Source organism: Solanum verrucosum, unplaced genomic scaffold (assembly GCF_900185275.1).
Source record: "Solanum verrucosum unplaced genomic scaffold, falcon-dt-bn FXZP01000182.1, whole genome shotgun sequence".
Lineage (NCBI taxonomy): Eukaryota > Viridiplantae > Streptophyta > Magnoliopsida > Solanales > Solanaceae > Solanum > Solanum verrucosum.
The window spans coordinates 798,262-813,150 of NW_026020378.1; the positions used below are offsets into that span (position 1 = coordinate 798,262).

Genomic DNA, 14,889 nt, shown 5'->3' on the forward strand with positions numbered 1-14,889 from the left:
TGGGTATGGACTGGTTAGCATCTTGTTATGCTAATGTTGAGTGTCGGACAAAGATTGTTAGATTCCACTTTCCAAGAGAGGCAATTCGAGAATGGAAAGGCGACGATACAACAACACCGAAATGTAGGTTTATTTCCTATCTTAAGACAAGGAGGATGATTACTAAGGGTTGTATTTATCATCTTATTCACGTTTATGATATAGATGCAGAACCACCGACTCTTTAGTCTATTCCGATAGTTAATGAGTTTCTAGATGTATTTCCAGACGAGCTCCCTAGTATCCCTCCATAATAGGAAATTGATTTTGCTATCGATATGCTACCAGGTACACCACCCATATCTATCACTCCTTATAAAATGGCTCCTACTGAGCTAAATGAGTTGAAGGATCAGCTAAACGACTTGCTGGATAAAGGCTTTATCAGGCCTAGCTTCATCATAGGGTGCACCAGTGTTATTCATAAGGAACAAAGATGGCTCACTAAGAATGTGTATCGATTACCGATAGCTGAATAAGGTGACTATGAAGAATAAGTATCCCCTTTCGAGGATCGATGACTTGTTTGATCAGTTACAAGGTGCTGAGTGCTTCTCAAAGATTGATTTAAGATCAGGGTACCACCAGATACGAGTTCGGGAGAAAGACGTTCCAAAAACAGCTTTTAGAACCAGATATGGACACTTTGAGTTCTTGGTAGTGTCTTTTGGATTAACCAATTCCCCAACAGTGTTCATGGACCTAATAAATAGTATATTCATGTCGTATCTAGACTTGTTTGTGATTGTATTTATTGATGATATTTTGGTGTATTCACATTCAAAAGTTGAGCATGCAAATCATCTGCGAGCAGTCCTTTAGGTTCTTCAAGACCGAGAACTTTATGCAAAGTTTTCTAAGTGTGAGTTCTGGTTGGACTCTGTAGCTTTCTTAGGCCATATTGTATCAGATGTATGCATTGCGGTTGATACACAAAAGATTAAGGCCGTAAAGACTTGGTCCAGACCTATGACTTCGACTGAGGTTCGTAATTTCTTAGGGTTAGTTGGGTACTACAGAAGGTTTGTAGAAGGGTTTTCTTCATTTTTAGCACCATTAACGAAGATGACTCAAAAAGCAGCTAAGTTCCAATGGACTGAGGCTTGCGAGCATAGTTTACAGGAGCTGAAGGATAGGTTGACATCAACACTAGTTCTAGCATTACCAAAGGGTTCAATAGGCTATGCGGTGTACTGTGATGCTTATGGTGTTGGGTTGGGATGTGTTCTAATGCAACATGGTAAGGTTATCGCATATGCTTCAAGGCAGTTGATAAAACATGAGAAGAACTATCTGACCCACGATTTAGAGTTGGTTGCAGTTATGTATACGTTAAAGATCTAGAGACACTATTTGTATGACGTTCATGTTGACATCTTCATAGATCATAAAAGCCTTCAATATATTTTTAGACAGAAGGAGTAAAATCTGCGACAGCGTCGATGGCTTGAGTTACTGAAAGACTACGACGTGGATATTTTATATCATCCAGGAAAGGCGAATGTGGTAGCCGATTCCCTCAGTCGAAGATCTATGGGTAGTTTATCCTATTTAAGTGTTGAAAATAGTGAGCTAGCGTGAGAGCTTCATCCGTTAGCTAGCTTAGGAGTCAGATTGTTAGAGGCAGAAGATAGTGGGGTAACAATTCAGGAAACATACGTATTATCTCTAGATTAGAAGTAAAATCACGGCAACAAGAGGATCCTAGCTTAGAGCAGCTCAGAGCCAAGGCTCAGGATCAACAGTCTTTAGCATTTGATATAGCAGGAGATAGAGTCCTTAGATATAGCAGTCGATTGTGTGTTCTGAATGTTGCAGGGCTTCGACATTGGATTATGGAAGAGGCACACCATTCCCGTTATTTTATTCATCCTGGTTCGACGAAGATGTACCATGATATTAAGGAGATCTATTGGTGGCACGAGATGAAGAAAGACGTTGCTGAGTTTGTGGCACAGTGTCCTAACTGCCAACAGGTAAAAGTTGAGCACCAAAAGCCCGGCTAGTTTAAGAGATAGCCATTCCTTCGTGGAAGTGGGAAGCAATTAATATGGATTTTATTACAGGGTTACCTCGATCGCGTTGCAAGTTTGACTCTATTTGGGTAATTGTTGATAGACTAACAAAATCAGCCCACTTCTTACCAGTCAGGGCTACTTTTACGGCCGAAGACTATACATGGCTCTATATTAGAGAGATTGTTAGGCTACACGGTGTCCCAATATCTATTATCTCTGATTATGGAGCACAATATACCGCCAACTTCTGGAAGTCCTTCCAGAAAGGACTGGAGACACATGTTAATCTTAGTACAACCTTTCACCCTCAGACATATGGCTAGGCTGAGCGCACAATTTTGACACTCGAGGATATGTTACGGGCGTGCGCGCTAGACTTCAAGGGAAGTTGGGATGACTATTTGCCTCTTATTGATTTCGCATACAATAATAGTTATCATTCCAGCATCGGGATGACACCTTATGAGGCTTTGTATGGGCAAAAATGTAGGTCCCCCATTAGATGGTTCGAGGTAGGTGAGTCAGGGTTGAATGGACCCGACTTAGTACAGTAGACAGTGGAGCAGTTTAAGCTCATTCAGGAGAGGTTGCTAATGGCTCAAACTCGACAAAATTCATACTTAGATGTGCGACGAAGGGACTTAGAGTTTTGTGTCGATGACTGGGTATTCTTAAAAGTCTCGCCTATGAAGGGTGTTATGAGATTTGGCAAAAAAAGGCAAGCTTAGTCCAAGATTCATTAGGCCATACCGGATCCTTCGGAGGGTAGGATGGGTGGCTTATGAGTTAGAATTTCCTTCGGGGCTAGAATCTATTCATCCAATTTTCCATGTATCGATGCTACGAAAGTGCGTAGGAGACCTTTCTCAGGTTTTCCCAGTTGAAGATGTTCATATCACGGAGGAGTTGTCATACGAGGAAACTCCAATTGCCATATTAGATCGGCAGGTCCTTAAATTGAGGACCAAAGAGGTGGCTTCGGTTAAAGTATTGTGGAGAAACAAGAATAGAAAAGAGGTGACATGGGAAGCGGAGGATGGCATGAGTTCCAAATATCCTCACTTGTTTCATACCCCAGGGTGATGGCATATCAGTTTATACTAGTGCAGTGAGGTTAGATACCAATCATTTTTTTTTATATTGTTGCTTATTATTATTGTTGTTGTCGTTGTATATTTGTTCGCACTGTTATTGCAGAGCTATAGTGCTTAGCTATTTATGTCATCCTGTGAGACGCCTAGATTAGAATTTATGCGTTTCATGTTCCTAGATAGTCACATTTACAAAGGATACTCTGCCTAAATTTTGGAAACTCCTAAGGACTTAACCGCGTGACTAAGATTTTTTTCATTCGAGGATGAATGTTTCTAAGGGAGGAAAGATGTAACACCCCGACTTTTTAAAATGTTTAAATTAACTCGTATAATTCGTGGAAAGACAATGAGGGTGGGTAATAAATTAATAATGATGTGGTATGTCATATTTTAAGTGTTCAAGGGTTGTATCTCAAGTTTTGAAGTTAGGTAAGTGGCAAAATAAAAGTTGGCGAAAGTTATTGTAAGTTCCTTTTTAAAGATATCTCTGAAATTTGGGCCAAATGTCTTGGATGTTTTTTCCCAATATATAAAGAGTTAGAAGGCCTATCACCCATTAAATCGAAGGCCTACGAGTCTAGTTTGCAACGCACAAAACCCCGTATCCAACCGACATCGAAATAAAAAGTTATAAGGGTTTTACTACGGACTGTCGGGGTAGAATCCGGGTCGGGTAAAAAATGTGGTATGTCGGCTTACTCAACGTTTTAAGCCATGAAAACATTTATTTTCACTTCCACACCAGAAAGAAAGCTTAAGAGAGGGTTCCTATGTAGTTCTTTCATGAGGAAGGTTAGTTTTTGACGATTTCTACCATTAAAGGTTGCCCCCGTGCCTAGAAACGTGATCTCTACATGTGGCAATCATTTTTCCCTTCTATTAGCTGCGTTTGGAGCTAGTTTTTAAAGATAAAAATTTGTGGTTATTGGTGTTTCTTCAATTTTTACACTTGGTTAACTAAGGTAATCATCTCGGGACTCTTTTATGATTGTTTTTATGAATTTCTACAGACATTTTGACAAGTTGGGGCAATATGGAAAATCTGCCGATTTAAGATTAATTATGAATTGTTTATAGATGCGTACCAACTGTGTATATATAGTGTTGTGAAGCTTAGGACATAAGAAACAACTTTCGTGAAGGAACTACAGTTTTTCGAGCGTTCATTGGAAAGGTATGTTAAGGATATTCCCTTCTTACGACATGTTTCCTTAAAGCTTAGTTGCAATGTAATTGGGTTGTTATCGTTATTATACTTGTAGCCATTATTGTTGATTATTGGCTGCTTGAGTGGATATAATCCTCCTTTGTCGGGATTCTTATTTAGTCAGTGGCGTCCCTATGTTGGACACAACTTAGAGGCTATTCGTATAGGTTGCTTATAGCTAAATTTCTCGATTTTAGCCTATTAAATTGTTATTGTTGCCATTAGGGCTATTGTAGTTAGCTGCAGGAATGTGATCTATGCCTAGAAGGGCTATGAGTAGCCTATGGGGATATATTGACGCCTAAGAAGGCTATGTGCTGCCTACAGGGCCATGTTGTTGCCTATAAGTTATATTGATGCCTAAGAGAGTTATGTGCTGCCTACGGGGCTATATTATTGCCTAAAGAGTTATGTGCTGCCTACGGGGCTATATTATTGCCTAAGAGGGCTATATTATTGCCCTAGAGGGCTATGTGAATGCCTACAAGGATAGGGGACTTCCAATAGGAGTATATAGAGTGATAAACACCTTCTGGGCTTATGGGGGCCTGAGTAGGTGGTCTTGTGTGCTGTTTGTACCTGCTGAGCTTATGGGGGTTTGGTTAGGTTGTTTTATTATTTTTGATATGTTTAGATTTAGGAGCAGGTCAATACACTTATCTTATCCTTGATTTATTTATTGGATTACTCCCAGTATATTACGATACCTGCTCATGGTCCATTACCTTTCATTCTCGGTATATTATTTCGTATTGATGCCCCATTGCCTGGGGGTACTGGATTCATATCTGCAGGTCCCGACAGACCACCCAGTAGACCTCCTCAGCAGCAGGATTGACTTCTATCCGATTGGCTAGCCCCTTTCCTCCGAAGCTGCCAGAGTTGTGAGGTTTGTTAGTTTTTGTTGTATATATCTTTATAGGTAGGTTGGGGACTTGTCTCGCTAATCTTACTACTCTTAGAGGCTTGCAGACTAGTATGTGGGGTCTATAGCTACGTTATGGCCATGCTGGCCTAGTTTGTTGGTTTGTTGAAGCTTGTTAGTTGTTTAATGTATTATCTTGATATATACCTGCTTTCAGTTCTGGTATAGAGATCATGATGGCCTCGATGGCCCAATCACGACTTCTGTGCTAGTTGGCTATTTCTTTATATGAACTATTGGGAGTAGCTGTTTCTTTTATGGATCTGTTTACAGGGTCTTTGCCGGTGGATGGCTTAATTTTAAGCCGAGATATACTTGTTTGTTTTCTTGATTGCGTGTGGCTGCAATGCGCTAGTAGCAAATGGTTCAGCAGGGTTGGCTCGAGCCTGAGTTTTGGCATTAGGAGCCAGTTGTGCCCTTTGAATCTGGGGCGTGACAAGAATCGATATCAAATAATCGTCGACGATATCTTGAATATAATATAGCGCTCAAAATTATAAATGGTGATGAGGATCTTGATATTAAATATGTCGAGAGTTGACAGATAAATGATTGGCCAAAGAAAATACAATTCAAGTATATTTTATTTCACTTGGAAAAGTGATGTTTTGGACTTATTGTTCATATACTAAAATATAATGTTAGTGGGGTACAAATGAATTATTGTGCGATAAGTAAAATCGTAAAATATAACGTACGGCTTGTGCATTGGAAAATAAAGATTTTTCGCTAAAGTGCTGACATTATTGTATGGAGATGTATACTCCTAAGGTGGATGCAATGAGGTTCCTTTCAATCTGACAATATATGAAAAACTTGAATACACATGATGAATGATTATCATGTCTAGCTAGACAGTAAATATTATGTGAAAATCCTTGAAGGATTTAAAATGTTATAAAGCGATTCCATTGAATAGTACCCCAACGGTTGTAAGATTGCATAACATAAAGATCAATTTTGATCTCATTAAAATGATTAGAAAGTACCATGTCATAGTGCAATTGGTGCACTTATGTATCCTGCTATTATTATTCATGGTAAATAATTTATTAGTATGCATGCAAAATATAACGTCTCTTATCAGTGGGGATATTAGAGTAAATCAAATATCGATATAAATTATCTATTTTAATTAATTGTGTCAAGATTTATTGACCATGAAATTGCATGAAAGTATGAAGTTTGACATGAAGAAAGTTATTTGTTTTCATGTCGGAATACTGTCATATCAAAATCATTCCAGAAGACAATCCATTTAATTTTCATACAAGCGAAAGTATTTTTCAGTTTTAGGTTGTTGCTACTAAAAATTTAGATGAGCAATTTGTCTACACATCAAAGGAGACTAATCAAAATATAATTTATCGAAGTTCTTTTTCTTACTCATGATCTTCAAAATAAGGATGAAATAAATGTTCAACAGTTTGTATTCACCAAGACATTGGCAACTTCAACATTTCAGAGGCTGTGTTACAAGATCGGAATATGTCATCTTCGAGATATTAAGTAATGTTTTCATCAGGGGGAGTGAATACGCGCTGCACTCTCTTTCCCTTAACCAGGTTTTATCCCACTGGGCTGTCCTGGTAAAGGTTTTTAATGAGGCAACAAATAAAGCGTATTACTATACTTTTTCGTTCACTAAATTTTTCTTTTACATGGACATCAAAGAGGGAGTGTTGTAAAATAGATGTCCACACAATATACTTTGTGTCCAAGTAAAATATTTTGTGTCCAAGTAAATTTTGTGGTCAAGTAACTTTGTGGCCAAGTTACTTTGTGCCAAGTTTTATAACCTCTCTATATATATATCCCCTCTTGTAATATGAAATAATAAGAACAAAAAGTAAAAACATTTAATAATAAAAGAAAGTTACTACTACTATTATTTTGTCTCTCTGTATTACTCTTCTTTGATTTCAATTTATTATCTTCATTTTATAACAGGCATATGTATACTTGCTTGTATGTGAGTTTGTTTTTAAGAAGATACAACCTTGTGAGTTGTGATTGAAGAGGGTTATCTTTGATCAACAAAATTCTTTAACTTGAGTCTCATTAGTTATCTTGATCAAACTATTTAGAAGAGGGATAAGTGAAAAAAATCTTGTCCAGGTCCTTCAACAACTCATGGCAGGTGTCAAAGCTCCGTTGTGAGTATATACAGAGATTACATACTTGTTCCATTTCAGCAAAGTCAACACTCAACCTTGTGATCTCTCACTCCATCGCCATCAAAGCTGCTCAATATCTCAATCGCTTCACTTTCCTCTCCTCTCTGCCTCTCACCCGATGTCGTCCACAGCCTCTTCCTCCAAAACTGACGACGCTGAAGCTCTACGCCGTCATCGTATTCTTTCTAGCCACCTATATTACGATGTGCCTCCTTCTAAGGTACAACCCAAACATGCTCGCCTTTAATTTTTGAAGTAATTTTTTGAGGAATCTCTCTGGTGTTAATTTTGTTTTTTTGTTCGATCAGGTTCCGTTGATATACTCGCCATCCTACGACATTGCTTTTTTCGGGATTGAAAAACTGTAAGAATTACTGCTGTTTATGCTACCTTTCAGAATGAAATTTGTTGACTATCATTGCTATCTATACGCATTATTGAGTAAAGTTCTAGGAATGGTAAGTCTAAGGTGTGTAGTTTTGGATGAGAGAAAATAATTGGTGAAATTCTAGAAATGCAATAGAAGTACTAAAACTGGTTAGGTCTAAGGTGTGTAGCCTTGAATGTCAATTTGCATTTGCTAGTGATTGGAACGGATTGACATCTGTTCCTGGTAAATCACGACGATATGAGAAAGGGAGCCTTAAATTATGCAAATTTGTTGGAAATTAGTCTATGTACCTGAGTGGAAGAAAATTTTAATGGTATGAAAGGTCAAAAGGAGTGTAATAGGGGATAAATAAAGGAGAAGAGATAACACAAGTATAGTTGACTCCAAACTGAATGAACAGTATCTCTATATTTAATCCAGATACATTCCGTCTTCGCTGGTTAAGTCCATTGCATTCAACACTAAACAATTTGTCTTACGAGAGTTTATTGCGTGTATGAGTCAGTTCTTTCAGTATGTTCTTTTATTAGTTACAGTGTTATCAAAGGCGCGCTTAAGCCCTGAAGCGAGGCTCAAAATGTGTATAGCGCTTCGCCTCGCTTTATGTGCGCTTTAGTGTCGTCATCAAGGTTCTAAGACAAAATTTTCCTTGCCAATGAGCCTTATTAGTCTTGAACTAAACATATACATTTGTATTTTTTTCTCCCTTTGCGCCTTTTTTCATTAAAGCCCACACTTTATTTGTGTTTTGGGCTTAAACCACCCACAAACCTTAGAGCTTCTTTGCGCTTAAATCCCCCACGGACCTTAGAGCTTTTTTGCGCTTTTCGCCTTTGATAACACTGAATAGTTATATCCGTATTAATTCCAAGAGTTTGTACATTACTAGATTTAACTTCCCTTAATGTGATATCATCTCTACCTCCTCTCTTTCTATCACAATCAATCGTCGTATTATGATATTGTCACACTTATGGACAAGACAAGATGATTTTAGAGGATATGTGATAATCATTACTTGCAACAAATTTCAATGTCTACAATCATATCATGCGATCTTTTCTAATTTTACTCATTCAGTCTTGATAACTATATGCTGAACATCCAGATGTGACAGCATTCATCTTGTGTATACATTGTATAATGCTGTCACTATGTAGAGTTCCGTTTCTTTAGTTTAGTTTTTTTTTTCTCCGTAACCTTCTTTTCTTCCATCCTGTAAAATGGAAATGGTTAGAGAGGACTGGAATCATGGTTTTGATATTTTTCTTTGCTTCAATTTGAAGCCAAACATCTCTTCTCCCACTGATTTTTCACCTTTTTGTGTGAATTTTATCTCTACCATTTCTCAGCCAAGGGCGCCTATGAAAGGTATAAATATGCATTATTGAAACTAAAACATTGTGTCACTCATCAACAAACAACCTAAAACCTCTCCTCCCCCAAACTCTTGCTTGCGTCTGGAAGAGAATTTTATTAAGGACATGTGGGGTAGGGGGTGAAAACTTGAGAATAGAGATATTAGTACTTACATATGAAGGGCATGGGTTTGACAAAATGGCAAGGGCCTCACGTCTATACCTTGCATTCCCTGCAGGTCAGGTGAGTTATCCTTGTTTGTGGTGCTGAATTTCTATCTAGTTTATTATTTTCTGAGGGAGCAGTGTCTATTAGTTTTCCTTCTAAAAAGATATTATGATTATTCTAAAAGAGCTAATGCCTTATCTATGTTTGAATTTAACTGGATACCTCATACAAGAATTTAACTTCACAGGCATCCATTTGACTCTTCTAAATGGGGTCGAATCTGTCGGTTTCTCACTAAGGAAGGTATCATGGACCAAAAGCATCTAGTTGAGCCTGTGGAGGCAACAAAAGATGATCTGCTAGTGGTAGCAACTTCTACTGGTTAATAGCATCATAGTGATTTATTGAGTTATTAAATCCTTTTGTATTGTTTTTCGAACAGTTGGTTGAGTCAATTTGAAACATGCTCTTTCACTTTATCTCCACTGAGCACATACATGTATTCTTCGTGCTTGCACCTTTGTGGGCTAGTTTAATCAACTCAATGAACTGACAACTTCTGAGGAGCACGGTATCAGTAGCTTTGGTATCTAAGTTATAATCACCTCCATTCAACTCAACCTAGATACCATCATATATGATATTCTGATTCCATCCACCAGTTACTTGAGTTCACTTTATATAAGTTTTGAGGATCACTATTTGAAATAATTACTTTGGAAGCCTTATACTTACAACACATCCACTTATACTTTTTTTGCATGTACCGAATTTACTAGTCACTTTAGGATGCTCTTGGTCTCTTTTCCAATCTAGGTGCTGTAACTCTACTTATCTGTCAACTGTAGTCAGTGGGACTGGCATTGATACGGACTGTCCTTGTACCTGGCAATGTTGATGGGTGACTGATACATTTTTGGTGTAGGTGCATTCTGAATCATACCTGAAAAGTTTGAACAGCAGCTTGAATGTCTCCATGATTGTTGAGGTAAGAGTCAGAACTGATGTTTGCTGCTGTCGGTGTAGGTGCAGAATCATACCTTTTGTTACGCATTAAGAGTTGGTTTTTTTGTTTCCATACTCTTTATTATCTCATGACTAGACCTTTTAGGTCCCTCCTGTTGCGATGCTTCCTAATTGCCTTGTGCAAAAGAAAGTGCTTCACCCATTCCGCAAGCAGGTGAATTTAGTCATTTGCAGATCATTATATTTTTCCTAATTCTCTGGTTCAGATTTTGTTGATAATTCTCTGAAGGTGGGAGGAACAATTTTGGCTGCAAAGCTTGCAAAAGAACGAGGATGGGCTATTAATGTTGGTGGTGGATTTCATCATTGCTCATCAGAGAAGGGAGGCGGTTTTTGTGTTTATGCTGATATATCTCTTTGTATACATTTTGCATTTGTGCGTCTAAATATCTCAAGGTACATCGAATGGTAATTCATGTATAATGTGTGGCTATGTACAGTTGAAGGTCATGACATCTCAATGATATCAATAATGAACTTTTTTCTTGTAGAGTCATGATAATTGACCTTGATGCACACCAAGGAAACGGCCATGAAATGGACTTCTCTGATGACAGTATGTTTCTTGTCATTCATCTTGCATTTTGTGTGCCATTTTAATATTATTAATTGGTGTTGGTTGGATGCATGCAGGAAGAGTCTTTATCCTTGATATGTACAATCCCGGAATTTATCCACTTGTGAGTTTCCATCTTGAATAATCTGCTGCATCTTGAATGAACAGTTACTTTCCTCTCCTTTCCTTGTTTCTCACATTCCCCACCCCTTACCCAAACAGTTGTCTGTTGATTTATGATTCTCTTTCAATTGTGCTGATAGCATCGAAAGGTAGCAGTGTCTGATCAGATCTGTTGTGAATCTATTCTATTTCTTGTAGGATTTTGGAGCCAGGCGTTACATTGATCTAGGAGTCGAAGTTAAGGTTAGATTCAAGTCCATAAAACAAGTTACTTCTTTACTCGAACTATGCTGACATCTGTGGCTACTAACTTTGGCAGAGTGGGACTGCGACAGATGAATACTTAACTAAGCTAGATCATGCACTTGAGGTGTGTACTTAGACTTTTTGTCACCACTTTCCACACATCTTCTTTTACTCAGTAGTGTAACTCATTGTTGCAAGTTAGACACTTGCGGAACTTTGTTTAACCCATGTGCTGGTGACCTGTCCTAGCATGTCTAGCTCTAATTGGCTACTGTTTAATTTTAAATCCTCATGTGAACTCAGCAGTTGTAAATTTTATTGTTTGCTCTAAATGAGGAGGATTTTCCAAGGATCAATGGAGCGGAAATATTTGGTTTTTTATGTATGTAGCTGTATAATGATCAATGGGTTTTCTCTGGCGCTGATCTAGAGAGTGATGCAACGGCAACTTTTTAACTTTATTTGAACTCAAGTCCTCCATTTTGTGTTTTGTACTATCTTCTGACATAAAAGCAATATTTGTTAGATGGCTACAGTTAGAAACGCTGCAAATAGTTTACTAGTGAAGTTGCAGATTATTATGTCAACATTGTCACTAATACCTTAATTTGTTTTGGTGATTTGATTGCGTCAGGAACTAATGTACCTTGGTTCTGATCATTGCTCTTGGCACAAATTCTACAATCCAGTCTTAGAAAAACCACAACGATTTTCTATGAATTAATTCTGCAATATCTAGTGTTATTGGAATCGCCTAGAACTCTCTAGGAAGAATGCTTGTGGAGCGTAGCTCTTTGCTTTTTGGTTGAGATGGAGTCGGTGGAACAAAGAAACCCTTAAAGGTATCGAAAAGTGCATCATGAATAGTCAAAAGCTCCCTTATGAACTGAGTACAGTTATATTTTTGGTGTAAAGAAAGATATGTAGAGTTTCAAATCTTTACTAGATCTTTTAGGAGTCTTGTAGCAGCCTTGTAAGAAGAACCAGGTTATCCTTTTGTTTAATCTACTTTGTGAATATGGTGTCTAGCATTTCCTTACTGATGAATATACTGTTACTATTCTGTAAAAAAAAAAAGGAGTCAAAATCTTGGTTTTATTCCTATAATACTGTGTAAAAAAGATATTCGCTTTTGTGCAGTGGGATGAATATCTTTGGAGCTTTGACATAAAACCATACCTCTGTGAAGTGTGTGTGCTTCTTTGTTGTAAAGGAATCATTTGATATAAAAGCATTTATGCCTCTGTTTACTGATTTTTCTGTGTTTTTTTATTTGTCAATAACATTCAGACGTATTTAAAAGATACTTTTTGTTTCATAGTGAGTTCTCCGCTATTGTGTTGAGCTATCTTGTATACATGACTGATTGTTATCCTGATGGACTTCCAGGTTGCTGAGAAGAAATTTGATCCTGATTTCATTGTTTATAATGCTGGTACTGATATCTTGGATGGGGATCCACTTGGCAGGTTGAAGGTACGACCCACCGATGGGAAACAAGCTATTTGTGGCTTGCATGCCTGTCGTTATGGAAAAGCCACATAGGGGATAGAATTCTAGATTTTTTAAATTATTACAAGCTTATAAAATCTTGAACATTTTTTATATAGCTAATTGGAAGAGTTTTTATAACAAGAAATAATCATAAATTTTGGGATGTAAGAATGTAATCTTTTTTCCTTTAAATCAAAATATAAAAGGATAAACTACATGTTTTCCTCTTGAAATATAGGGTGAAGTTATGAGATATCCCAATTCTTCTCCAAGCATAAGACACAATTGAGAACTGAATTACGGAACATACATGCAGTAGACATATTACATTACTTCCGTCTAATTTTACCTGACATCATTACTGGACAAGTTATTTTAAATATTAGATCGACTTGTATAAAAGTGGTGGAGAAAATAGTTGAGTAATTGGTGAATATTAGCTTGGTGGAGAAGTCATACTTTGATGTTTATATTTTTGATTATTTAAATGAATTTGGATTCCTGATACTTGTGAATTGCAAAAAATAAAATAATCAAATGGTGGTAAACATCTCATATGTCTCATAATCGAAAATGTATCATATAAAGTATAAAGTATGATTGATAGTTGCTCGGACCTAAAGGATTTGTGTCTTTGAATTTTACTAGAACATAGTCACAGAAAGGTGAAATATTCATAATGCTTATCTCTTTTCAAATCTGTCAAGTAGCCAAATACAGGTGCATGCCTTGAATGTGTAGCAATACTATTTGGTTTGATTGAAGCAGTTTCAGTTTTCCGTAAGAACTAAGGTGCACGGAATGTTATTGAGTGCGTATCAGATCCTCCAAAAGTAGTGTATTTTTGGAGAATCCGACATTGGTGGGGAAACATTTTTGGAGTCCCAGCACACATTGCGTATGAATGAAGCTGCCAGATATATTCCTCATACAATTGCAGACCATATAGTCTTCTTTCATTTCTGTGCCAAAAAAGGGAGAGTACTGATTTTATGCCAAATCTTTTGTATGTACTGTCATTGTTAATTACCTATATGGCCGTGCAGATCAGTCCTGATGGCATTGCTAGTAGGGATGAAAAAGTTTTCAGGTTTGCTCGAGAGAGAAACATCCCCCTCATCATGCTCACATCAGGTCAACCCATCTCTTATTCTCTATTGCACCTTGCTTAATCATTTTGGTGGACTTGTGCCATATGTTACCTGTAACTGATCTTTTTGATTACATTTTCAGGCGGTTACATGAAATCCAGTGCCAAAGTTATTGCTGATTCCATCGTAAATCTCTCTAATAAATCCCTGATAGATATGAAGAGCTAGCTTACTAACTGGACAAGCATTGTAGGTGAGTGTCCTTGCATAGCTACTTCAAAAGGCCTGAATTTGACCTATATGGTAAAGTCGAGATTGCTCATTTGTGTTGTATGGAAAAAGAATAATTTCCCGCTTGTATCATATGCTATTGGGATGCTAGAGATGGGAAAAGCAAGAAAGAACTTGTTAAAACTTGTGTAGCTTATTGCTTTTAGCCAAGAATGTAAATTGTGTAAGTGCTAGTTCATGTATGAAGCAACTCATGTAGCTTGAAATAATCAATACATCAGGATATATGGTCTCTGCGTCATGGGTAGTGATGCAGGAAGGAGCATAATATAAAGTTATGGCTCAATCTTGGCAATAGATTGAAACTTGTTTGTGCGTTGTTGTGCTTTTATTCATTATTTACACAGTTGTGCAATCAAGTTCTTGTTGTTCTTCCTGTAGTCCTATATCATGTTTTCAGCAGCCCATTTGATGTTAAGTCATATCCAGAGACTTCATTTATGTTGGTCTACTATATGGCTTCAAATGCACCATCTCTTATTCAAAAGGAAATGTTCCCTCTAATGGAAAATAGACATAATATTGTTGTATACACGTGTAAATTATAGGAATTTGATGTAGTTTAAAGAGAACAAAAATTATGATAGAATAATAGATCTGGAGGGATAGAATAGCTGATCATTAGGGATGTTATATGAATATATTTTTTTTTACTTAATGACAAGACTATCAATTTGAGAGACG

General features: G+C 37.3%; 1 protein-coding gene across 3 annotated transcripts; it reads left to right on the forward strand.

Moving 5' to 3' along the window:
* Nucleotides 1-7,518: 7,518 nt before the first annotated feature.
* Nucleotides 7,519-14,564, forward strand: LOC125838732 (histone deacetylase 2). Of its 3 annotated transcripts, XM_049517772.1 has the most exons (13): nt 7,519-7,680; nt 7,769-7,824; nt 9,626-9,743; nt 10,304-10,366; nt 10,490-10,558; nt 10,634-10,800; nt 10,896-10,960; nt 11,038-11,084; nt 11,282-11,326; nt 11,403-11,453; nt 12,719-12,805; nt 13,870-13,957; nt 14,057-14,564. In XM_049517772.1, exons 1-13 carry the CDS (start codon nt 7,579-7,581, stop codon nt 14,140-14,142), a joined length of 1,044 nt encoding a protein of 347 aa, XP_049373729.1. In that variant the 5' UTR covers nt 7,519-7,578; the 3' UTR covers nt 14,143-14,564. The 3 variants fall into 3 exon arrangements, with proteins under 3 accessions (XP_049373729.1, XP_049373731.1, XP_049373730.1); XM_049517774.1 differs by lacking the exon at nt 7,769-7,824 and having other exon boundaries at nt 7,649-7,680; nt 14,057-14,191; XM_049517773.1 differs by lacking the exons at nt 7,519-7,680; nt 7,769-7,824 and adding an exon at nt 9,342-9,453 and having other exon boundaries at nt 14,057-14,191.
* The last annotated feature ends 325 nt before the right edge of the window (nt 14,565-14,889 follow it).